This window comes from Hypomesus nipponensis, chromosome 16 (genome assembly GCF_054491055.1).
Source record: "Hypomesus nipponensis isolate SF chromosome 16, ASM5449105v1, whole genome shotgun sequence".
Classification (NCBI taxonomy): domain Eukaryota; kingdom Metazoa; phylum Chordata; class Actinopteri; order Osmeriformes; family Osmeridae; genus Hypomesus; species Hypomesus nipponensis.
The window spans coordinates 7835001-7859547 of record NC_140376.1 but is presented as its reverse complement, the minus strand read 5'-3'; the positions used below and the strand labels follow the sequence as shown (position 1 = coordinate 7859547).

Here is a 24547-nt window from a genome sequence, read left to right as displayed (position 1 = left end):
CACAACGACTGTCCCGTTAGCAGCTTCCCTACGATCCAGGACGTCGTTCTCTTTAAGCCTACGAGGGGAGGGGGGGGGGGGAGAGTGAGGAGGGGATTTTGAATGTCGCCGTTTGTGTGTTTTTGTGTCATTTGGTTTTCTGGTCATGGGGACAGTATGTGAAAGAGCTGGATGTATTGACCGTGTTGTGCTCTCCTTTGTATAATAATAAAAACGGGAAAACTCTCAATTGTCACAAGCCGTCATTATGGCATAAATGAAGTAGAGAAATAAATCACTTTTTCTTTTTACTTTGCTGTGCGAGTATCAATCACAGAAGCACAATCGTAACTGGCATACACTTTTCAGTAATCAGCATTACAGCATAATAGATTTTTGTGGCACTAAAATTGCATCATTGAGGTTTTCTGAAGATATCTACATCTGTCATGCAAACCCTTTTCATTGAACTGCCCACAAACACAATGGTCAAAATAAATACATGATTATATCACGACAGTCCTTTTGGTTCTGAGGTAACATCACAACACTACAGAAAGCGACACGATTCAAGTTTCCCAAGCAGAAAAATAGAGTCTTGTCGAAGTTTTAATGAGGTCCAGGAAGTCTAGATGTAGTGGTAGTCTCTCATCTCCTGCAGCACCTCCTCCAATGCCTCATCCATGGTCATTCTGGGAGGCTTGTGGCAGCGGATAAACTACAACACACACAATGCAACACGCTCTCAGCACAGAACAGCTGCGGTCGAGCACACTCAGCCTCCAGAGATGTGACTCCTTGACGCGGTTTGGGGGTGTGTATGCATGCACATGCCAGCGGCCCTTCGACCCTGGTCCCCTGGCCTGTCCTGGGTGTTCTAGATGTTTCCGCGCTCCGACACAACCGATTCAAACGACTCGCGTGTTCCATCGAGCGCGGCAGAAGCCGGACGGCGCGTGTGTCAGGCGCGTCGGAGCAGGGAAACATCCAGAACACGCCGAACGGCGGGCCCCTGGGGACCGGGGTTGAAGACCTCCGTTTGGTGTGTGCGGCCCCACCTCCTTGGTGCCCTCCAGGGTGGTGTAGGTGTAGTCTGCAGGCTCCAGGGTCTGCAGCAGGGACGAGTGCAGGCGCCGGTTGGCCTGCACAAAGTGTCTGGTGAGAGACAGCTGCTGCCTCAGCATGTCATTCAGGGCAAAGACCGCAGGACTGTAGGCGCTGAGGGCTGAGTTGACACACACACACACAGGTTGGATATTAACGGGACTCGGATATAAAAAGGTACATATTCTTGATCAGTGGTTCCCAACCCTGGTCTTCAGGGAACACCTGTCCTGCATGTTTGAGATGTTTCCGTGCTCCAACACACCTGATTCAAATGAATGGGTCGTTAGCCAGCTCTGCGGAAGCCTGCTTATGACCATTCATTGGAATCGGCTGTGTGGGAGCAGGGAAACATCTCAAACATGCAGGACAGGGTGTTCTCTGAGGACCAGGGATGGGAACCACTGTTCTAGATGACGTTCTAGACATTTCTTCTGGTGTTTTCTTTGGACTCACCCTCCACAGCCTCCGCACTGACGGTGTGACTGGCTACAGGGGTGGGGTCCACATAGGCCATCCCCAGGGCAGGGCCCAGCGCCGCAAAGCCTGGGGGGGTGAGGGGGTGGAGGGGAGGAGGACAGGTGGTGAACGTGGAGAAGAGCATTCAAAAAGATGTTCTGAAAAGTGTTCCCCCGGACTGATGCCACTAGGGGTCGTCATGTCCTGACAGAGACAGACCACTGACCAGAGGACCAGGCGTAGGTCAAGCCGTCTGGCTGGGTCTGCGAGGCCGTCTCCCTGACGGCTGGGCCTGGGGGGCGGGTCTGGGAGCGGCGAGGAGGGGTAACGGTGCGAGACGAGGAGTCGGAGCGAGACGGCGATCTGGACGCCCGGCTGAGTGTGCTGTCGCTTCGTGATTTGCCGTCTGCCCTGCTGTCCTGCTCGTCATAGGATCTGGACCGTGACTGACTCCTCCTCCTCCTCTCCGATAGGCTGTCGGAGTCGGAGTCGTAGCGGCCGTGCGACCTGTCCGAGTCGGAGACTCGACGCTGCTTGCCCTCCGAGGTCTCCTCCACCTCCTCCTCCTCGTCTCCCAGGTGCTCCGAGATGTCGTTGGCGCTCGCGTCCTCCCCCGTCCTGACCTCGCTCTCAAAGTCGCTCTCGTAGCTCAGGGCCTCCTCCTCCTGGGCCTCCTCAGAGGGCTCCTCTTCTCGAGGTCGGGGAGAGGCCCCGTGCTGTGACCCTTTGGTCTCCGTCTGCAATAGAACACAACGTCAAACCTCGTATCATAGGGGCCTGTTTCAAGCCTCGTCTAACGTGCTTTTCCTTTACAGACAACAGATGTGTTCTTTTGACTTTCGATGCTGCTACCTTTTTCTTTGCTGGCCTTTCGCTGTCTCCAAGGGTTACAGGAGCCAGGTCATCCAGGGACAAGACTTTTATTTTGAAGTCTGCAGAGAAGGCAAAACTATTACAGGCATTGCAAACATTCACTCACAAGTGTTACACATGCTGCTAGTGTAGCTGATAACAGCAGATAGAAAGACAGAGTTGAACTTTGTACCTGTTAGTCCAACTGAGACGCATGAAAGGGAACATACTAAATCTATTATTCTGCCACTCTTGAAGGAAATTACAGTTCAAAGGAAATTTTGAATATTTTTTCAAAACGTATAATGCTAAAACTGCAGACACACATCCTTAACTGCAAACACATGACATCTCACCATCAGACACGCCACTTTGCTCACTGATGGCATCATCCGAGTCCAGGGCCTCGGGATAGAGCTCCGCCAGGGAGCCCAGGGCCTCGGGATAGAGCTCCGCCAGGGAGCCCAGGGCCTCGGGGAAGAGCTCCTCCAGGGAGCGCACATCACTGCGGTCTGAGGCAGAGGAGAGTGAGCGTCTGAGGGGCCTGCTCCGGAGGGAGCCCGTCCGGCCTGGGAAGGGGCCCTCTGGGGACCGGGGGAGGGGGGAGAGGGAGGGACTGGGCGGGGCCTGGGGGCGGCTGGAGAACCCGACGCGGCTCGGGGACCCTCGGAGAGAGGAGGGCGGGGAGCGCGACAGCCTTCTCGCTGAGGAGGCTCTACCAACCAAGGGAGGGGAGGGCGAGATCTTCGGGCTTCCCTTCCTGAAGGACTAGAAGGAAAACGACAACTTGTTAGGCTAGGCTGGTTACGAGTCATACATGGTAGAGCGACCGTCACGAACCACAGCAAAAGCAACGACCTCCTCGGGGACTGCGTTTGACGCCTTAGTCAGGACGACGACCACGATGACACGCAATATCAATGGAAACTGAGTGAAGACTCACTCGACTCACGACTCTCTCGTCTACCTTTCTAGGGATGTTCTGTGACGCTCCCCTGAGGTCAGTCAACAGACTGTCTTCTGGCGATTCAAACGAGCCTCCTAACAGCTGCCTCATGTCCTCCTCATCACTGTCCAGAGTTACACCCCGATTGGCTAAGGCCACTGGTGAGGCTTTGGAACCGCCCAATGGCGTAGCAGCTTCGAAACTAGCCTCGAGGCCCTCAGGTGCCACAGTGGGTGCGTTAGCAGCGGTAGCGAGCGTCGTAGCTGTGGTCGCCGGGGTCTTGGTCTTCAGGAAGCGTTTGCCCTTCATGCTCAGGTCACTGCTGGACTGGGCCGACAGGGACAGGGGAGTTTCCTGAGCGGCGGGGCCGGGCGTGGAGCCTCTGTTTGGGGCTGAAGATGGAGGTCCGTCTCTGGCTTGCTGGCGGTTACGGATGCGGTCCTCGATGAGAGCCAGCCTGCTCAGCGCCGTGCTTTGGGAACTCCGCTGGGAGGACGCCACATATCTGCAGAGAGAGCAACGACAGTTGCTCAATGCCTAGCCCGTCTGTACCTTTTCTGTTTTGAACCATACACATTCTGATTGTAAAGCGTTTTCACGAATAAAACGAAATGTGTTTATTAACTACTACTCCTACGTAGTCAGTTGCCTCCTCTAAGTCTCTTGTCCCGTACCTGGGTTCATGGTGCTGGGTCTGGGTCTTGCCGAGTGCTGGAGACAGGCTGCTTGCCGCGGCAGGGGGGGCTTTCTTCAGGAACCTGCTCCCTCCTCCAGCCCCAACTCCAGAGCTCTCAGGTGCTGGAGGAGGAGGTCTGGGGTGTTCCTGCTTCCCCAGCCGTCGGGCTGCAGTGGGGCGAATGATGTCATGGCTCTCTGTCCCCTCAGAAGACAAGTCACTAAGGTTCTGGAACGAGGTCTGTCTGGTTTGTAAAGCCGTCTTGGCGACTCCATCCAAAGAACTCTGAGGATTTGGGAATAGTATTAGAATCTGTCCGCGGTGATTAGCTCGGACTAAGCGTTGCTTTTCTTTCTATTAAAATACGATACACATTAGCAGTTATCTGTGACAACATGTTTAAGTCCGACTCACTGTTGATCTTTTCGCCTCCCATGGTTCTGGGACGGTGTTGACCAACCTCCGGCCGGAGAGCTGGGCTTGTGCCCGTTCCAAAGCTGAACTTCGGGCACCGCGATTCCACATATAGTCTGTTGGTGTTCTCCACCACACAGCTGATATAAAATGAGGTTATATAAGGTTCCTTGTTGTCACCGACTTAGCGTTACCTGATTGGGGTCTCATTATTCAAGGGTGTCTTTATTACGATTTATTATTGACAAATAATAAATCATAATAAATGGACAAAAAAATAACTTTTACTGATAAAGCCATGCCAGCTACTGTAGCTCTAGCAACAAGCTTTCCTAGTTTGCGTGAGCAGCCATACACGGGCTTTGTACAAAGTATCCATTTCGCTCGAACTTGTACAGTCTGACACAGAAATTGTAGCCATCTAAATGACCAATAAAAGCCACTTCAGCAAACTTCCGTTACAACGTAACCAGCTTCCATAAAGCGGCGTCCTCAGTATCCATGGTACAAACGGGTGTTTTTACACACGATGACATCATTTCGAAGCGACTCTACGGAAAGCTGAAAGACTCAAGGTTTTCTCAAAGGCGCAGATCTTTCGTTGACGTTTCATACATTTCTCCAATTGAAAAGAACGTTTTTTTAATAGGGTAACCGTCATGTTGGTTTGATTCGACTGGTGGTTTTGTTAATCAATAATGCAAGTTCAAGGGAATTCAAACTTTCCGCTGTCTTCGGGTGACACCTGGAAATAGTTTCAATTGATAACCCACATTAAATAATTTCATGGTTTAATCAGTCTTTGAAGTGAACTTAATCTAAACAGTCAATAGCGGGGTTGCTGCGGCCACAACGCAGAGTAGCCTACTAACCACTATACGATCACGGCGAGCTATCCGTCTCGTCTGATAAGGAAGTAAAGATTTTATCAGATGTCTAACCACTAAATCAGTTGGCTATAGCCTACCTCGAAGTACTGAAAGAGCTCTATTTTGTAATTCAGGCTGTTTAAACCTCAAACAAAATGTAAATACGAGATTAACTGCAATGAAATGATCATTTGTCTTTTGATTACAGCAGCATGAAGGCTGCATTTAATTGAGCCATGGTTTGGTTTGCAATACATTTGACTCCATGTTCCAAAATTGTTTATTAACGTCTTGTATTCACACTGTCCGAGGCATAAATACAGCTGATCAGTTGTCCTTCCTAATGCTCATTCCTTCCTTTGATCAACATGTTAAGCATCGAACTGACTTGAGTCCAGGGTATGTTTGTTTGCGTCACTCATCTCCGAAGTGCTGTCGATGTAATCCGAGCACTTCCGAAAGGTAACTCGTGGTTTAATGTCATTGGTTAGGATTTTGCCCAATGAGACACGGCCATCTGTGCAGGAATAGAGTAGAAATTCTTGTATATACCCTCCTTCTCTGAAAGCTTTATAACCGGGTTTGACGGAAAATTAGTTGTGAGGACTCGGACATCAAGAAGCTGGAAACATGAAGGTAGCAGTGGCAATATTTGCAGTTTTTGCATCGATAGCTGTCAAAATTGACGCTACGGCGTACTTCAAGGAACAGTTTCTAGACGGAGGTATGTTCAGTATATGCTGCCTTTTTGCGATCAATGGAAATTATGACTGTATGTGAATCCCCGTATGTCCAATTCCTGTTTTATCCAGTTAATACATTGCACCAGTGTTTAAACGGTGAAACTTTCTCCTACGAAGTAAATAATCAATGTGTTTAATGCAACAGCCACGTCGGCTTCGGATTGAGACTACTCGCTCCATTATGTAATATCTTCAAATACAACTTTTATAGAATAAATCACAAGTCAGAATGTAATTTTACAAAGGTCACATTACCTTTACGTTGAAAATTAGATTATCTTTATACCCGATTTGACGCTACTACTTCGAATACAGAGGTTATAGTCCCACGTATTTCTTAAAATGTACTACATTTTTACGTTCGAAAGTTTGTTAAACGTTGTTTCCTGTTCGTGAAGTGTGCGACAATTGTACAGAGCATAACGACTTTGCAGACGTTCTTTCACTTTCATCCATACTGTGTAGTAGGCTCTACTAGTTAGTCTAGTTGCTCAACCATTTACATTACAATAAGACTGAGCTACTGGCCTCTTCCTGTAAATTCCTTCTAACCCAGCTGGCATGTCAGCATGAGTCTGGATGTACTCGTTCTCCTCTGTCGGTCAATACCTGGGTGATCACATGGTGAGTTTGCTAATGTCATGGTTTTTCAGATGGGTGGAAGAGCCGGTGGGTTGTATCAAAGCACAAGTCTGACTATGGCCAGTGGAAGCTTACTGCTGGGAAATTCTACGGAGATGCTGAGAAAGACAAAGGTGACTTCTCCTGCCATACCCCAATGAGAACATTTATGGAGGCTTTATAAACAACTAACATAAACAAATATGCATACAGACAATGTTCATAAAGTTCTTCTTAGATTGTGCTGTCATTTTTACTTGTAAATATAGCTTGAATACCTGTTGACATGTTCAACATGGTGGTGGATAAACTTCTCGTGGGCTTTAAGTAAAGCTTTCTCAAACATAATAACCATGTATATCCAAATGAAAAATGAGCCTTTTTGGTTCACCTCCTATTTAGCGACACCTGTGAACAAACTTGTGTAGATGTGTGTCCCAAGTGGAGACCTGAATCACCGTGCATACTGTCCATTATCACCAGTTAGGTTTTGGGGTGTATTCATGCGTTGACTATCCGATCACACAGGGCTTCAGACCAGCCAAGATGCCCGGTTCTATGCCCTGTCCTCGCGGTTCGACCCCTTCAGCAACGAGGGCAAGCCCCTGGTGATCCAGTTCTCCGTCAAGCACGAGCAGAAGATCGACTGCGGAGGCGGATACGTCAAGGTCTTCCCCTCAGACCAGGACCAGACCGACATGCACGGGGACTCCAAGTATTACCTCATGTTTGGTGAGTGGCTGAACGGGTCAACCAAACATGACTCTTTGCTTCTATTCACTTCACGGAGAGACAGTCTGTTAGATGGTAGGATGGCGACATGGTGTCCAGATAAGGATTAGCTCAACTAAGCTGGGGGGGGGGGGGGGGGGGTTGAAACTGACAGTTAAGTTTGAGTAAGATGTTGGTTAACAGTTGACTACTTCCTGCTTCAGAAGTTATCTGATAAGCTTGACTGTGCTTTTTCTTCATCTAGGGCCTGACATCTGTGGCTACAGCACCAAGAAAGTTCACGTCATCTTCAACTACAAGGGACAAAACCACCTAATCAAGAAGGACATCAAATGCAAGGTGCAATAAGTTCGTCTGAAAGCACATTTATGCATCGGGTTTTATTCCCCGTTTGTCAGTGCACGGCTCTTGCCATTGCGCAATACTTCACACCTCGTGTTATCAAGCTGTCAATTGTAACTCGCGCGTAACTCGCCAAATGTTTCCCCCCACTCCTCAGGATGACGAGATGACCCACCTGTACACGCTGATCCTGAACCCAGACCAGACGTACGAGGTGAAGATCAACAACGAGAAGGTGGAGTCTGGCTCTCTGGAGGAGGACTGGGACATGCTGCCCCCCAAGAAGATCAAGGACCCCGAGGCCAAGAAGCCCGCCGACTGGGACGACCGCGCCCAGGTCGACGACCCCTCAGACTCCAAACCCGAGGTGAGGACATGTCGTGGAAGTCGGGCTTCACCGTTGTTTTACTCCTGGTGTGTGTGTGTGTGTGTGTGTGTGTGTGTGTGTGTGTGTGTGTGTGTGTGTGTGTGTGTGTGTGTGTGTGTGTGTGTGTGTGTGTGTGTGTGTGTGTGTGTGTGTGTGTGTGTGTGTGTGTGTGTGTGTGTGTGTGTGTGTGTGTGTGTGTGTGTGTGTGTGTGTGTGTGTGTGTGTGTGTGTGTGTGTGTGTGTGTGTGTGTGTGTGTGTGTGTGTGTGTGTGGGGCATGACTATGAACTGTAACCCCTCCCTTCTCTCGTCACGCTCCAGGACTGGGAGAAGCCAGAGACCATCCCCGACCCGGACGCCAAGAAGCCTGACGACTGGGACGTGGACATGGATGGAGAGTGGGAGCCCCCCATGATCAGCAACCCCGAGTACAAGGTCAGCGGGTTTTTTTGTAACTTTGAACCTGGGCTCCTGTGCGCTGCTGTACTGGTCGTCAGTATAGTCCAAAACTGTCCTCACAAGCATTGGGACTGGACATTTTCAAAGAACCACCGCGCCTGCGCGATATTGCTGTTCTAGGACAGAACATTCTAGAGCGTGCCACAGACTGGGCCCCCGTGTTTCTCATGTGCGAGGTTGTGTCTTTGCAGGGAGAGTGGAGGCCCAAGCAGGTTGACAACCCTGACTACAAAGGAACCTGGGTCCACCCCGAGATCGACAACCCGGAATACTCCTCCGACGACACCATCTACAAGTTTGACTCCATTGGGGTGCTGGGGCTGGACCTGTGGCAGGTATGCTCTCCATCAGGCTCGGAACAGGGGAGGGCCACAATGTCCTGAGGAACAACTACTTTGTCTTTTGATTTCCATTCCAAAACAGTCTTTCCCCTGCTTAAGTAGAACTTCCTTCTAGGATTCTGAAATTGAGGTGGCGTCTGCTTCTTTTTCTAGGTGAAATCCGGTACCATATTTGACAACTTCCTGATCACAGATGATGTCAAAGAGGCCGAAGATTTCGGAAATGAGACCTGGGGGGCCACCAAGGTATCTGATAATGTTATTTTTGTAGAACAAGTTCAGTTTAATGTTCAGTTTGGAAAGTCCTATGAAGTCATCTAACAAATGGACAATGTCATCTCAACCTCCTCAAATCCCTTTCTTTTCATTTTTTCTCCACAGGGACCGGAAAAGAAAATGAAGGAACAGCAGGAGGAGGAGGATAGGAAACAGAGGGAAGAGGAGGAGAAGGGCAAGAAGGACAAAGCCGGCGAGGAGGAGGACGAGGAAGACGAAGAGGACGAGGAGGACCACGAGGATGAGATGGAGGAGGAGGAAGAAGGCCAGACGGAGGAAGAGGAAGACAACGTGATCAAACCCAAGACCGAGCTGTGAAACAGTTTGGACGAGTCTTTCTCTCTCCACTTATCTCCGGAGAGCCTATGGAGAGTGGAACCCTATGGACATGGCCAAAGTGGCCGCCTATTTCAGGTGTAGGGGTGGGGACAGGGATGGGGTGGTGGGGCAGGTAATGTCTGCTTTTAAAAAAAAAATGTTATTACTTTTGTGGGTTTTTTTAAGAGTTGAGGTCAGAACTGGGTTTATGTTTACCCCCCCCCCTTCCAGGATTAATTGTAATTTCATGTAATCACCCCTCTTTTCAGAATTTGGTCTGTGTCCTACAGTGTCTCTCTGCTGCTGGCTCTCCTTATCATCCACAGCCGTTAGTTCACACAAACACCTTTTTGTTGAAACGTACTGGATTAATCTCACCCTTTACGGATGTTGGAAATATCACCTGATTGTCAGTTTGGGTGTCAATTCGAGAGCGTACTTTGGCGTTTCTTTGCACTCTGTTTGTAAATGATTTCCTTTTTTTTTTTTTTTCGTTTATATGCAGTTCTGGACTGTCCTCACCAATCCCTTTTTAATTTATTTGCCCATCATACAATCATTCTCTGATTATGCCTACTTCCCCTGCTCCTCTTTCTCTTTGCTTTAGTTGTGTGACGGACTAAAGAGATGACTGTATCAGACTAAGGATATAAACTGTGACTCACAGTCTTCGCTGCACACATGCATTTGTCCCCGTGGCACACTTTGAGTTTCTCTGAATAAATGCAGCTTTTCTTTCAATGGCATGCCTCATCCTTTCTCGGCAGACTTCATTGAAGGTAGTAGACTGTTAGACGACAGCCTTGACGTTGTCACAATAAGCAATTTGATTGGCTATTACGCAATGCAGCCGGGTAACATGTAAAATAAACGTACATGACTAAATATTGCCCCTAGCGAACTAACTAAATTCCTTTTGACATTATTTTCGTGTGAGTATTAAATAAAAATACTTGTTTTGGCAGTGATAGTGAATAAGTCAAGCCATCAGGGACATGTGTCAAATCTTTATTTGGACACGAGCGGTAGATAGTTGCTGCTCCGCTCGTCTCCAGTATTATGTCTTGACTCAAGCAGCAAGTAGATGGCGTCTGACTACAAGCTAACGGTACAGTGAGATAGCTGAGTCACACAGACTGGAAAAGGCAACAGTACAGAAATTGGTGTGTATACGCCTCTAAGCGCTTGACAATTACTGAAATCGGTCCGAAGATGTTGACGATCACGTTGAAGACTCTCCAACAGCAAACATTTAAAATTGAGATAGACGCCGAATCACCGGTGAGTATTGGAAGTTACCGAGGAAAGTAAACATGTAGGAGGCCGAGTGAAAGGGGGCTGGCAATGGCCAAGGCCTCGGCGATTGAATAGGGAAGGGGGAGACGCTTCACCAAATGGAATTGTTTATGTGGTCACTATTGTTTGATATTGACCCGATAGTGTGATTTTAATAGGACTCTGATGATAGCTTATAGCTGTATTGTCATGAATGACGCTGCAAGATTTCCCGAGCCCACTTGTGTCCAATCGAGATAAACACTTTCCCCTTTACAAGACTGGTTAGGAATCTGGAATGGGAGACGTCCAGCATGTTTATTATGTTCACTTAAAATATGCCTTCTAGTAGGTATAGGTCATTATTGAAATGAGTGTAAGCCTAGTAGTTATAACAATGAACGATACAACTTTAATACAAAGTATTATTTTAATCGTTCCAGTACTCCAATTGTAACATTAGTGTTTGTTGTGTATTCAATAATCAACGCCTTTAACTGAAGTCTATTTCACAGTCTTGAAGGTGTCACATTAATTATGCTTTTGACAGGAGCTCGGTGTAAGGTTAATATGAATAGAAGAGAGTATAATTCAGAAAACACATATGAGATTTGTAGTTTATTGATGGTTCTATTCTTGCCAGGTAAAAGCCTTGAAGCAAAAGATTGAGGCAGAAAAGGGGAAAGATGGGTTTCCAGCCGCAGGACAAAAACTAATCTATGCAGGTAAGAGAAAATGTGAATTTTGAAGCTTGTCTTTCCTTTTAATGTATTCACTTAGACATTCCCTACATGTACCGACATGCATATCTGAAATAATTCTCGTCATGATGCAATAGGTAAGATTTTGAATGACGAGATACCTCTAAAAGACTACAACATCGATGACAAAAACTTTGTGGTGGTCATGGTTACAAAGGTAAGGCGTCATTTTTGCACGTTCACCAACACTGCGTTGCATTTATAACATTGAATACATAACAGTGAGCATTGAGTGAGTATTTAAAGAGCATATATGTAGGATGTCGTTAGCAGCAAATGTGAACACAGACTGTGGAGATGACATGGGACCTGTGTTTTGTTTCCCCGCAGCCCAAACCCCCCCCTCCCACCCTCCCATCTCCTTCCCCTGCTCCTTCCATTCTCCCTGGGCTACCCCTCTCAGACGCTGCCCGTCCCACCTCCACCCCTGCACCGAGCATCCCAACCCAAGTCCCCACACCCACCTCAGCCACAGCCACATCAGCCCCTGTCACTGCCCCGACACAGACTCTGGTCCCCACCTCAGCCTCAGCCCAGACCCCAGTACCCCCTGCAGCCATGGGAGCTAGCGCAGCTCCAGCCCCGGCCCCGGCCCCAGCCCCGGCCCCAACCTCGGCCCCAGCCTCAACCCCAGCCTCGGCTTCCCAGGAGGATCACCCTGATAGGCCGATAGCCACTCCTCCTGTCCTTTCCTCTCCAAGGTGAGGGAGAAGGCACTATCAAACACTGTATCAAAGGCTTCGCTATAGTGCAATGCCAAAACAGGAACGCCAGATTGAGTACAAATGTATAATTTATTCAGTCTACTTTTTTAGGGCATCTAAAAGGGCTGTGAGTTTGATCTGTTTTCTTATCTCATACAGCCTAGTTGATGACCTGGGCCTCTTAGAAGAAGCAGCATCAATACTTGGTAATGGGCAATCTTGCTGTTCCAGGCATAACTATATTAATTAATGTCACTTAAAAAAAATATACTTAAACATTTTCCTTTTTTCCTTTATCTCTTGCTCTCTCTTGCTCTCTCTTGCTCTCTCTTGCTCTCTCTTGCTCTCTCTTGCTCTCTCTTGCTCTCTCTCTCTTTCTCTCTCTCTCACTCACACACACACACATGCTGTCTCTCTCTCTCTCTCTCTCTCTCTCTCTCTCTCTCTCTAACACTGTGTCTCGCTGTGTGCTAATTATAGTCACAGGTCAGGCGTATGAGAACCTAGTGTCAGAGATCATGTCTATGGGCTATGAGAGGGAGCAGGTGATAGCAGCCCTGAGAGCCAGCTACAACAACCCAGACCGAGCTGTGGAGTACCTGCTCATGGTAAGATCCACCTCTCAGCGCTGCAGTGTTATTATGGGATACCATAAAGGGAAGGTCGTTTCCCCTGTCTGAAGGTAAAGATATAATCTCTGTCTCCGACCTTTGACCTCATCCAGGGTATCCCAGTTGAGCCTGACCTCCCCCCCAGGAGATCATCCCGCCTACGGCCCCCTCCAACCCCCAAGCTCCCGCCGCAGAGAGACCCCAGCCCCTTCTAGCCACTAGCGGTGAGACCAACTACACAAGCAAAATTCCTGCTCATGCACGCACGAAAGTGAAATATGATTTTATGATTTCATGTTAACCGCCCCTCAACGGGCCTTTGCTGACAACTCCCACTGTGTGTGTGTTGTGTGTTAGTTTAACAATAATCCTGTCCCAACCCCCATCCCTGTTCCATATGCAGGGGGTGGAGCCGTATCCTCGACCCAGCCTCCCCTGACCGTGGGTGGAGGAGGAGGAGGAGGAGGAGGGGGGACTGGAGCCGCCAATCCCCTAGAGTTCCTGAGGAACCAGCCTCAGTTCCAACAGATGAGACAGATCATCCAGCAGAACCCGGCCCTGCTCCCTGCTCTGCTGCAGCAGCTGGGCAGAGACAACCCACAGCTACTGCAGGTCAGACTGCACCACCATATAGGATACACTCCAAAACAGTACAGTACAGAACATTCAGGCATAGTACAGCAAAGTACAATACAATACAAACAACTTTGATCAGTTTGGAATGGTCATGACAATGCAAGCTGGCTCCTCTCTCCCCAATAGTCTGGTGAATTCAGTTTTTTATTGCACTGTATGTGGCAGGGATAATGTTGATATTGTGTAGGAGCCTGGTCAATAAAGACGTATTTAGTAATAACTGCAACAGTAGAATACAAAAGAACTTATTGAAAACAATACAGGTAAACATGTTTGCTTCTACTCCTAAAGATGGATTTGAGTAGATCACTGAGGTCCTGTGTTTAAGGGACAGGTCTTCTCAATATCCTTGCCGCACACACTGTGTGTTAAATTGACGCGAAAGCCGATGCCGCATTCGAAAAAACAAAAAAACAAAAACGGTTTGAGGATGTTCCGTCCTGCAGACCCCTGGCGACACTCACACACACGTCCCCTCTGTCTGTCCGTCCGCAGCAGATCACCCAGCACCAGGAACGCTTCGTCCAGATGCTGAACGACCCCCGCGCCACCGAGGCGGAAGGGGACGTGGAGGGCGAGGGGGAGGGGGCCGGTGCTGGGGCGGGGGCTCAGGGTGCGCCGCAGACCAACTACATCCAGGTCACTCCCCAGGAGAAGGAGGCCATCGAGAGGGTAGGAGGACCCAGAGGAGAGACGATTCATCCTTTTCAATTCACTGTTATGGAGAAAATAAGCAAAAGAGTTCACAAGGCATTTTACGATGTTTACCTTGCACTCATCTTATTATTTAGTCCTATTCCAAAATGTCGATACATTGCCAAAAAAGAACATGAACCATTTTGTAGACACTCAGCAGAAACTGTGTCCAACAACACTCCATAAAAAAACGGTTACAAAAAAAACTGCTGCTGTACATCAGACATTTCAGATCTGACTGTTGACATGCCAAATGTGTTGTCGTTCCAGTTAAAAGCCCTGGGTTTCCCCGAAGGACTGGTCATTCAAGCATACTTCGCGTGTGAGAAGAACGAAAATCTAGCCGCTAACTTCCTGCTTCAACAAACATTTGACGACGAGTGATGTCTGATGTGTCCTTCTGAGCCAGCAGAGTAACAGTGGGCCAGTGAGCGTGTGTGTGTGTGTGTGTGGGTGTGACACCGTGCTACAGAGTGTGTCTTTGTGGCGAACAGATGACGGCCAGGTGATCTGTCTCCCAAAAAATCAAGAATGGTCTTCCGGGACACCCCCTGAGTGAACGATGAAGCCATGATGTGATTTGTTCGTTGTGAGTTAAGCGGCCCCCACCCTTCACCCCCCCCAACCCTTCACCCCCCCCCCCACCCTTCACCCCCCCCACCCTCCTTCCAGGCTCTTTTTCTTCAGTGCTGCTACACCCCCACCACCCTTCTGCTTGTGCCATGCGCTTTCATCCTGACTCACAGTGACAATCTGCTGTGGTCATATTTATCGATTTTTCAACCGTACCATTTGCATCACTTTCCATAGCCGTGCTGTTCATATGGGAGGTGCTTGGTTCAGTTGTGTTTGCTACCGGGGTCTTACTATCCTAGGGAAATAACTTTAAACATGCAGACAAAACTCAGTATTCAGTGTCAAAATGGCCGTGCAACTGCAATGTGTTGTTTGTGTTTACAAAATGAGAGTGTTTTATTGACACCTCTTACTGTTCATCTCCATCCATGTAATACATGGAGCATGTTGTGAAAAACACAGAACATGTGAATGTAAAAGGGATACATGTTGGAGAACTGTTAGACAAGATCTGGTAGTATCTAATGAATCCCATGTTAAACTAGTTTGAGGTATTGGTATGGTTCACCATTCCATTGGATTGTGAAACGTGTCAAACTGGGAGTGTTAAAGAATGTTGACCATCACAAATCCTTATATGTATGTTAGTACATATCCTACTGTAATAGTGAACAAGGTCTGGTGATTGACAGCCATAATCAATATTTAAAACGAAATGTCGGAAGAGTACTTGCACTGAGCAAAAAGTTGTCTCTCTTTCCCTGTGTTGAATGGCCCCCTTTCCTCTATGCATCATCAGAAATATTGCTGTATGTCCATGCAAATTACTTTGCCATGGCTTAGTTGTCTCTGTTTTGATGAGAAGTAATTGGTGGGTGCCCAGCTCTACATCTAATCATACAGGGTCTCCCATTTGGACATATTTAGGTATAGATGAGTTCGAGATCTTTCGTGCTAGACATGGTCGAACTACCCATTTATAAAGAGGTGATGCTGAAGGGAAATGCGTGAAGCCAAAAAAGAAAGAAAGAAAAAAAAAACGAAGAGAGTATGCCTTCAGTATCCTATTGGCCTCTTTGCTTTCTCCGTTACTTGAGGACGCTCAGTGGAGGTGAACTTTGATGCAACAGGTGATAATTAGGTTCTTTATTGTGACCGATGTTGATCTGAGATGTCGGCTACTGGTTGTTGGTTGCATGAGTTTGAAACATGTTCCGGCTGAGATATAGCATGGCTGGGTGGGTACACCGCCACCGGAGTGATGTGTTTTACTTTAGTATTTTTCTTGTTTTACTTTTTCGTTTATGTTGAATTTTCAACGAAGCAGAGGACTTTTAGCCTTAAGAACACCACTTGAAGGTTTGCTGAATGGTTCAGCAACGATTGTTTCAGCATTGTGTAAAATAAATAGCTTTTACAAAGCTGTAAGACTGTTCATGAGTTGTGATTTTGTTCCTCGAAAGCACAACACAACATTTGATATACACATTTGTAACACTTGACCCCATTGGAGTTAACTCCAAAAATCGTGCATGATTTCACTAATCATAAGCACTCAATATCAGCAAATGACATCTCACCCATGACAAGTAGCCTATCTTAATTTTAGGACGTTCATTTGTTTTTATAAATGAAATATAACGAATGATGTCCATCAAATGGCTTGAATGAAGAATAGTTACTGTGTTTTCAATTCTGTTTGCTGCTTGATTGATTTATGATTTGGAAATTCTTTCCAGAGGTCCCATGTTGTCATTTGTCCACTAGAGGGGTGTTGAACTTGCTCGTGAGACGGAATGACCGAGAATGACTGGCGAGGGTGTGTGTGTGCGTTCCCGCAGCAACAGGGAAGATGGCAGCCCTCGCATCTCTCACCCAGGTACCGTTTGCATGGATCATGGTATATGACAAGATGAGACCAGGTCATGTTGAGCAAATTTCATTTCTGTGATCATGTTTCTTAAATATCTGCAATTTGATTTAATTATGAACAACAGCAAAGACCGTTCACGAATGCGGGTAGAACGGGGCTTGGCAGCTGGATAGAATAGGCCTTATTGAAAGCTATCAGGAACGTCAGCTTGCAATACCGTTAGTTAGCTAGCGGGCTGTTGTCAGAGAGTGCTTGAATATAGCACTACAGATAAACCTGATTTAGCTTATCAATATAATCGAAAATAGGAAGTCCGTTTATTATTCTGTAAGTAATCAACGTGATCTAACTGATTGACAGAATAACCCATGTAGTTATATCATATCTATCCAATTTAGCTAGCCTGCAATAAAGCTCACTGACTAGCTAGCCTAGCTAGCTGTAACTGTAACTGGCTTAGCCTAGCCTAGCTGGACGCTGAATGTATGTGGGCCAGCGAAAGCTTATGAATGATGCTGTTGTCTGGCTAGCTGGCACCATTTAGCCTTGGCTATATGCGGATAGAAATATAATTCCAGCGCATCTTGCGAGTAACTAGCTAGGTTTACAGGACACTTTATCAAGAGGTTATTATCATTTGGTTGGCCTTAATAATTGCCATTACGTTTGGTTTGCTAGCTCGGCAGCTAACAAAGACTTATCTTGCCCAAGGACCCATGCCATATGCACAGACTAATGTTAGCCAGATCATGTAGCCTAAGTTAGCCATGACTGGAAAGCTATTCAAATCCATAATAGATAACATGGGACAGAAAATCCTCATGCCAAGTATTCTGTTGTGAGTTAGTATAATCAAATTAAACAAGGCGCATTTAATATGCTTATGTCAGTGGCGGATACCAAGTTCAGTTGGTCTTGAAAGGCCCATCACTTTGTCACATGTGCACTGTCAACTACAGAGGTATGGATGAAAGCAGAAGAGGTGTGGTCCATTGTTGATAGCTCGGAGTCTGTTCTAACTCCTGACACACCTCTCTCCTGCAGTTGTCGAGTGGGAACCCTGTATATGAGAGCTTTTACAGACAGGTAAAGTAGACTGCTTTCGTTTTGTATTACTTTTCAGTGTGCATTATGAAATGGTGCAAATGGTGCAATATTGCACAAGTACTCGACGACAGTTAAAAAAGAAAGAAAGTTCGTTTGGATGTAAACCGCCATGTTGTTGTACAATAGTCATAACCCTTAAGAGCATGTGTGTGTTTGGTCAGGTGGACCCGGGAAACACAGGAAGAGTGGGTCCCACCGAAGCTGCCTTGTTCCTGAAGAAATCTGGTCTACCTGATGCCACGCTGGGAAAGGTGGGATCTGTGGTTCAAGCCATCAGGAAACCAAACAGACACGAGCATATGTCATTTTGGATTGTACTACTTTTTAACAAGCCTCAGATACGTATGGCTTTAATACGCTGCGACGAAAAAAAAAGAAAAAAAAAGACATGTTTATGCACGCATGTTGTTTATGCATGTTAATTACTTAGCAACGACAACTCCATACCAGTCTTGGTTCCTCAGTTGCCCCTTGAAAGGGTCAGAGAAGGTTTTCCCCACGAAACAAACCTAAGATGTAGAGAGCAGTACTTGATACAATGGACCATCTAGGTTCTGGAGGCTGACCTTAGACTGACCGTTGGCAGAGGAGCGAAGGGGAGGGCAGAATGAGGGGTTGGCCAGCAGGAAGTCTAGAATGTCTCCGGCGTGCGAGGGTGGAGTAACGGGATCCGCTGGGACGCTGGCGGAATGCTCCCTGAGGAATCTGACGGGAAAGGAAAAAGATGACCGAATAATCGGTCTCCTCATTTATACAGTGACATGTATTATCGCTCACTCTCCAAGCTGCGTCTCTTTGCCTGATGTAATTGCACCCCCATGGGATCAAATACACTAAATAGGCCTAGCTAGTTGGAGTTCACGTTGTTGTTTTTATCACTCTCGCTTTGATCCTCATTATAAGGTGTGTGTGTGTAATCCCTGTTTAAACCTGCTGTTTGTCCTCCCAGATCTGGGACCTGGCAGACCCAGATGGTAAAGGCTTCTTGGACAAACAGGTAGATCATTTAACTAAGGTGTGTGTGTGTGTGTGTGTGTGAGCGGGTGTGTCTTAGTTTGCATAGTGCGTGTGTGTGTGTGTGTGTGTGGGGGGCGAGCGGCGCTTGGTGCGTGCGGGGGGGCGTGTGTGTCTGTGATTGTCACCCGGTATGTCTCCTCAGCCGTCCTCTCCCCCAGTGCGTGTGTGTGGTGCTGTGGGGGGGGGGGGGTGGGGTGGGGGCTATGTTGACTCTGCTCCCTCCTCCTCCAGGGCTTCTTCGTAGCGCTGCGGCTCGTGGCCTGCGCTCAGAGCGGCCAGGAAGTCGGCCTCGGCAGCCTCAGCCTCAACATTCCTCCCCCCAAGTTTGTGAGTGCAGCCAGGCACACACGCATACGCATGCGAGTCATCGCCGTGGCGATAAGCCGTAACTGTTTAGAACTGTCAGTTGTGTTATCGTCACGTGGTTTGCCACTGAGTGGGCGGGAGGCCGGGTGTGGCGAATGGCCGTCGCCGCGGAAGGCGCCGCGTTCATTGGCGGGTTCGTCCGGAAGGCTGTGGGGCTGAGCGGTTTGTTCTGTTGTCTTTGCAGAAGGACACCAGCAGTCCCTCTCTCAGCTCAACAGCACCCCCTAGTGAGCCGCTGTGGGCTGTCAGGGTGAGTCCTGGTGAAGCCCTCTTCGGGGGTCTGTTAATATACCCTCTCTGTGGAGCGGGCTGCTCAAGATGGGCCATAGATGGGCCATATAGATCCTTTTAGATTCATCCCGTTCATACCAGGTCACCAAATACCAGGGTTCAAATTCCACGCCAATACATTTTCATCCTCAATAGGACAATTCTTATTCAAAGTCATTGGGTCCATTCATCGAGAGCGGCGGCATATTGCTCAACTATCGAGATTGTGGCGTTTCTTATTCGTTTTTTCCCAAATGTCTGTCTGTCTTTGCTCTGCGGCTCCAGCCTGAGGAGAAAGGAACGTTTGATGGGATCTTTGAGAGTCTGGCCCCGGCGAACGGACTGCTGTCCGGGGACAAGGTCAAGCCCGTGTTGATCAACTCCAAGCTGCCTATGGACGTGCTGGGCAAGGTAAGGGGACGTCTGGGAAGGCCTCGGGTCACGTTTCCCCAGCTCATCGCGGTTATTTGTCTGTCTGCGACCAGAGTGCGGGGGTCCAGGATCTGATATGGGATTCGTGTTCAACAGGTTTGGGATCTCAGCGATATCGACAAAGACGGCCACCTGGACAGGGATGAGTTTGCGGTGGTAAGCTTTCGTCTATAAATCCCGGTTTTGCCCGTCAAAAGTCATACGGGGCTTCGACCTTTCAGCGGGTTCGATATCATTCGAAGAAGCGAAGCAATAGGCGACCCCAAGGCGTCGCCTCCCCTCGCTACCCCGACCCGACCTAACCCTCCACAGGGTAAGAACAGCACACCTCTCCCCCCTCCAGGCTATGCACCTGGTGTACCGGGCGTTGGAGAAGGAGCCCGTTCCCTCGGTGCTGCCCTCCTCCCTCATCCCCCCCTCCAAGAGGAAGAAGTCCCTGGGCTCCGTGGCCGTGGCTCCGCCCGCCCTGCCCGCCAGCCCGCCTCCGCCCAAGGACAGCCTGCGCTCCACCCCGTCCCACGGCAGCATGAGCTCCCTGAACAGCGCCGGCAGCCTCTCGCCCAAGCACACGCTCAAGTCGGCGCAGGTGGGAGGGCGGGCGCGCGCACGCGCACTCATAGACTGCGCACACGCGCACACACACATATATACATGGACACATACACACACACGTATGCATGCACACATGCACTGTATACACACACACACACACACACACATATGCATGCACACATGCACTGTATACACACACACACACACACACACATATGCATGCACACATGCACTGTATACACACACACACACACATATACACGTGGACACATACGTACATGAATGTGTCATCATCTGTATGTGCTAGTATTTGTGACAAGGACCTAACACCGGTACGCCCCCCCCCCCCCCCCCCCCCTCCCCCTCTCCAGTACGCGGTGAACTGGGTGGTCCCCGTCCCGGACAGAGGGCGCTACGACGACATCTTCCTGAAGACGGACGCCGACCTGGACGGCTTTGTCAGCGGACAGGAAGTGAAGGACATCTTCATGCACTCAGGGCTCCCTCACAACCTGCTGGCTCACATCTGGTAGGGAGGCAGACAGCTGGGGCCTACTGGGGGCCACGCCCATCATTTCCTGTGTGACTGACTGTCTGATTGTGGCTGGATTTGGCTGCGTGGCTACTCCTGCATGCCTGAGTGGGACTGGTTCTTTCCTCTCCCGTCTCCCTCGCTGAGGGCCTGTGTCGAGCCATTTGTTTGTTGCTCCGGACTGCCTGTGTCTTGACTGCCTGCTGTCTTGGGTCTCTCCTGACTGCCTGTACCTGACTGCCTGTTGTTCCGTGTCTCTCCTGACTGCCTGTTGTTCTGGGTCTCTCTTGACTGCCTGTACCTGACTGCCTGTTGTCTTGGGTCTCTCCTGACTGCCTGAACCTGACTGCCTGTTGTCTTGGGTCTCTCCTGACTGCCTGTACCTGACTGCCTGTTGTTCTGGGTCTCTCTTGACTGCCTGTTGTTCCGTGTCTCTCCTGACTGCCTGTACCTGACTGCCTGTTGTTCCGTGTCTCTCCTGACTGCCTGAACCTGACTGCCTGCTGTTCTCTCCCTGCCCCCAGGGCCCTGGCAGACACCAGGCAGATGGGGAAACTGACCCGGGAGCAGTTTGCCCTGGCCATGCACTTCATCCAGCAGAAAGTCAGCAAGGGCGTCGACCCCCCCCAGGCCCTCACTTCAGACATGATCCCCCCCTCGGAGAGGGGCACCCCTGTCCCCGTGGGTACCACCTCACCTCCAGGTCCCCACCCTGGCCCTGCCTCTGCCTCGCGAGAGACACCTGTTTTGGTTGTTGTCGTGTGCTCCAGATGAACTGTACACATTTTGCTTTTGGACTTTTGTGTTCGTAATGACTCAGTTTCCCATCATGCCTTGTCTCCAGAGCTTGTCTGGCTACATCACGCCCGTGGGCTCGGAGATCGCCGCTCTGTCCGAGATGAGGCGGGTGAGTCCCTTTCCTCTTCACCGACCAATCGCAGCAACAGGCCGCACGTCACTTCCTGGTCAGGTGGGCGGTTTTGCGCGGCGGGGACCAATCGGTTGCCCTGTCGGGCTCCACCCACCTCCCCGCTGTTGGCGTGTAGACTCGCTCCCGCCTGTCCTCTGAAGGGACTCCAGTAGCTAGACCCTGTGCTCGGCGCTCACCGCACGTTCTCTTCTTCTCTGCCCCTCCGTCCTCACGGCCGCCGATGTGTCGGCCTATAGCTGTCTCTCTCTCAGGCTCTAATGTTCAAGCTGTGGGTAGGTAACTGGCTGAGGCACAAATGCTTTCAGTGGCTGAACGCACCCCCCCTCCACCCTCCCCCCTCATCCAGAGAGACGTAAAGCATTTGTGGGAGGATTCCCCCAGTGCTGTGTCTGCGTGTGTCGCCCCCCCCCCCCCCCCCCCCCACCCCTCATGGTGGTGATGATGATGATGGTGGTGGTGACCTTCCTCACCTCGCTGCCCCTTTGTGGTGCTCCGCTAATCCCCCACTCCTCCCCCTTCCTCCCCAATCTCTCGCCATACCTCTCTGTCTCTCCCTTGTGCCTCTCCTCCTCTCACCATCATTTGGGCTGGCTGGTAACTGTTCTTATTCTCTCTCACTCTGTCTCTCTCTCTCTGTCTCTCTCTCTCTCTCTCTCTCTCTCTCTCTCTCTGTCTCTCTCTCTCTCTCTCTGTCTCTCTCTCTCTCTCGCTCTCTCTCTCTCTCTCTCTCTCTCTCTCTGTCCCTCTCTGTCTGTCTGTCTCTCTCTCTCTCTCTCTATCTCTTCGTCTCTCTCTATCTCTTTGTCTCTCTCTCTATGCCTTTCTCTCTCTCTCTCTCTCTCTCTCTCTCTCTCTCTCTCTCTCTCTCTCTCTCTCTCTCTCTCTCTCTCTCTCTCTCTCTCTCACTCTGTATCTTTCTGTCTCTCTCTCTCTGTCTCTCCACCCTCTCTCTCTCTGTCTTTCTCTCTCTGTCTCTCTGTCTCTCTCTCTGTCTCTCTGTCTCTGTCTCTCTCTCTCTGTCTCTCCACCCTCCATGTCTGGCCTCCAGGACAGCTCCAGTTCCGTGGGGTCGGGAGAGTTCACAGGCATCAAGGAGCTGGACGACATCAGCCAGGAGATCGCCCAGCTGCAGAGGTTAGGCCGTGGCTTTAGCACCCACTCAGTGGGGATGACTCTCCACAGGCACCTGGGAGTTCTGTTCACCTGTGGTTTGGACTGTTAGCCTGCTCGAGCAACTCCCATTTTGGGGCAGGGAACGCGCGTGCGTCGGAGTCGTTCTGTTAACGCATGCCACCGTGTTTTCATCCCCCCCCCCCCCCCCCCCCCCAATGATTTCGTTGCCGCATCGAGTCATGTCCAGCCCTATTCAGCCAGACGCCATTATCCTTTCTTTGATTCATCACCTTCATCCCCCTCCTCCTCCGTCTCACATTGACGAACCACTCCTCCCCTAAAAGACTGACGGAAGCCTAGCTAGATGTCTGACAAGTGCCGGAGCCTAGCCCCCGCTGCCAGGCAGCTGTATGGAGCTGAAAGGAGCCCTGCCGGGACCAAGAGAGAACCCCTGGCCTCTTCCCAGTAGACACGTCAGCTGTAGACCCCGGCCTTAAGGAAAACATGCACACGCAACAGGAGCAAACTGCACCTCCCGCCCTCCATCCAGCTCTCCACCTTTAACCTCCCTCCCTCCCGACCCGTTCCCCCCGGATCCAGCCATCTTCCCCCCATGCATCCAGCCACCCTCCCCTCCCCCTCCATCCTTTACTGCGTGTATTTTATCAATCTTGTGTTCTCACCCGTTACTCTCCATGCGGCCTCAGCACCCTTGCTTTTACACACTGGAATGCTCTCAGGTAACCCTCTCTCTCTCTCTCTCTCTGCTGTCTCAGTCTCTCTCTGCCTCGCCCTCTCCTCTGTCACGCCCCCCTCTCTCTCTGTCTGTCTGTCCTTCCGTCTGGATGCGGGGCTGGGAGGGGCTCGGGGGCAGAATCTCTTCCGTGGGCCGTGACCGACGGCTGACGGACTGTCCCGTGTGCGTGTCCTCGTGTGCGCGTGTTTGCGTGCGTGTGCGTGTCCCGCAGGGAGAAGTACACCCTGGAACAGGACATCCGCGAGACGGAGGAGGCCATCCGACACAAGTCTTCAGAGGTGCAGGTGAGAGAACGAGAGGCGACGCCCGGGCGATTGTTTTCCCACCGATCGCAGGTGGGGCGCAAAATTGCCCCTGTGTGCGCGCGTGACGCGTGCGTGACGTGTGCGCGCGCCTCCCCGCAGGAGATGCAGAGCGACCTGGACAGGGAGACGGCCAGCCTGGCCGAGCTGGAGGCCCAGAAGCAGGACGCCCAGGACAGGCTGGACGAGATGGACCAGCAGAAGGCCAAGCTGGAGGACATGCTGAACGAAGTCAGGACCAAGTGTCAGGAGGAGTCCCAGATGGTGAGGAGGGGGAGGGGAGGAGGAGAGGAGGGGAGGAGGGAGGGAGGGAGGGGAGGAGGAGAGGGGAGGAGGAGAGGAGGAGGGGAGGGAGGGAGGGAGGGAGGGAGGGAGGGGAGGAGGAGAGGGGAGGAGGAGAGGAGGGGAGGGAGGGAGGGAGGGAGGGAGGGAGGGAGGGAGGGGAGGAGGAGAGGGGAGGAGGAGAGGAGGGGAGGGGGGAGGAGGAGAGGAGGAGAGGAGAGGAGAGGAGAGGAGAGGAGAGGAGGAGAGGAGAGGAG

At 50.1% G+C, this 24547-nt stretch overlaps 4 protein-coding genes across 11 annotated transcripts in view; 3 read left to right on the top strand and 1 right to left on the bottom strand.

The window, feature by feature from the left end:
* Window positions 1–64: 64 nt before the first annotated feature.
* Window positions 65–4966, bottom strand: c16h19orf44 (chromosome 16 C19orf44 homolog). The gene is made up of 9 exons (XM_084675948.1): window positions 4431–4966; window positions 4015–4301; window positions 3362–3845; window positions 2751–3162; window positions 2395–2474; window positions 1769–2279; window positions 1540–1629; window positions 1038–1204; window positions 65–697 (listed from the first exon to the last, which is right to left on the bottom strand). Exons 1-9 carry the CDS (start codon window positions 4539–4541, stop codon window positions 608–610), a joined length of 2232 nt encoding a protein of 743 aa, XP_084532074.1. The 5' UTR covers window positions 4542–4966; the 3' UTR covers window positions 65–607.
* An 867-nt stretch (window positions 4967–5833) lies between these two features.
* On the top strand, window positions 5834–10238 carry calr3a (calreticulin 3a). The gene is made up of 9 exons (XM_084675603.1): window positions 5834–6023; window positions 6696–6797; window positions 7192–7395; window positions 7640–7734; window positions 7895–8104; window positions 8425–8538; window positions 8754–8897; window positions 9057–9149; window positions 9285–10238. The coding sequence occupies exons 1-9, from the start codon at window positions 5930–5932 to the stop codon at window positions 9495–9497; spliced, it is 1269 nt and encodes a 422-aa protein (XP_084531729.1). The 5' UTR covers window positions 5834–5929; the 3' UTR covers window positions 9498–10238.
* Window positions 10239–10319: 81 nt separating this feature from the next.
* Window positions 10320–14818, top strand: LOC146254665 (lysine-specific demethylase RAD23A-like). The gene is given in 11 exon segments (XM_084675604.1): window positions 10320–10778; window positions 11416–11497; window positions 11611–11690; window positions 11864–12234; window positions 12397–12443; window positions 12718–12845; window positions 12962–12986; window positions 12989–13057; window positions 13228–13460; window positions 13980–14156; window positions 14451–14818. Coding segments are annotated over 11 exon segments (1395 nt in total). The 5' UTR covers window positions 10320–10709; the 3' UTR covers window positions 14565–14818.
* A 1706-nt stretch (window positions 14819–16524) lies between these two features.
* Window positions 16525–24547, top strand: part of eps15l1a (epidermal growth factor receptor pathway substrate 15-like 1a) — a 23224-nt gene continuing 15201 nt past the window's right edge. For all 8 annotated transcript variants that reach the window (XR_014731464.1, XM_084675849.1, XM_084675851.1 and 5 more), the window contains exons 1-15: window positions 16525–16635; window positions 17674–17715; window positions 17898–17987; window positions 18686–18733; window positions 18985–19080; window positions 19304–19369; window positions 19675–19800; window positions 19918–19977; window positions 20165–20407; window positions 20745–20902; window positions 21430–21586; window positions 21750–21812; window positions 22885–22970; window positions 23918–23990; window positions 24111–24272. Coding sequence is in view for 7 of the 8 variants with exons in the window: in XM_084675849.1 (XP_084531975.1) it covers window positions 16609–16635; window positions 17674–17715; window positions 17898–17987; window positions 18686–18733; window positions 18985–19080; window positions 19304–19369; window positions 19675–19800; window positions 19918–19977; window positions 20165–20407; window positions 20745–20902; window positions 21430–21586; window positions 21750–21812; window positions 22885–22970; window positions 23918–23990; window positions 24111–24272 (1497 nt within the window). In the remaining variant the exon portion in view is untranslated. The remainder of the gene's footprint in view (window positions 16636–17673; window positions 17716–17897; window positions 17988–18685; window positions 18734–18984; window positions 19081–19303; window positions 19370–19674; window positions 19801–19917; window positions 19978–20164; window positions 20408–20744; window positions 20903–21429; window positions 21587–21749; window positions 21813–22884; window positions 22971–23917; window positions 23991–24110; window positions 24273–24547) is intronic.

Bases quoted from the DNA above. Each gene is read 5' to 3' on its own strand.
- c16h19orf44 (XM_084675948.1), bottom strand. From the start codon at position 4,541: ATGTGGAATCGCGGTGCCCGAAGTTCAGCTTTGGAACGGGCACAAGCC. The intron at 4,302-4,430 runs GTGAGTCGGACT...CCAAATCCTCAG, and splicing joins GGGAGGCGAAAAGATCAACA to AGTTCTTTGGATGGAGTCGC. The intron at 2,475-2,750 runs GTGAGATGTCAT...CCTTCTCTGCAG, and splicing joins GCAAAGTGGCGTGTCTGATG to ACTTCAAAATAAAAGTCTTG.
- calr3a (XM_084675603.1), top strand. From the start codon at position 5,930: ATGAAGGTAGCAGTGGCAATATTTGCAGTTTTTGCATCGATAGCTGTC. The intron at 6,024-6,695 runs GTATGTTCAGTA...ATGGTTTTTCAG, and splicing joins GGAACAGTTTCTAGACGGAG to ATGGGTGGAAGAGCCGGTGG. The intron at 8,539-8,753 runs GTCAGCGGGTTT...GTGTCTTTGCAG, and splicing joins TCAGCAACCCCGAGTACAAG to GGAGAGTGGAGGCCCAAGCA.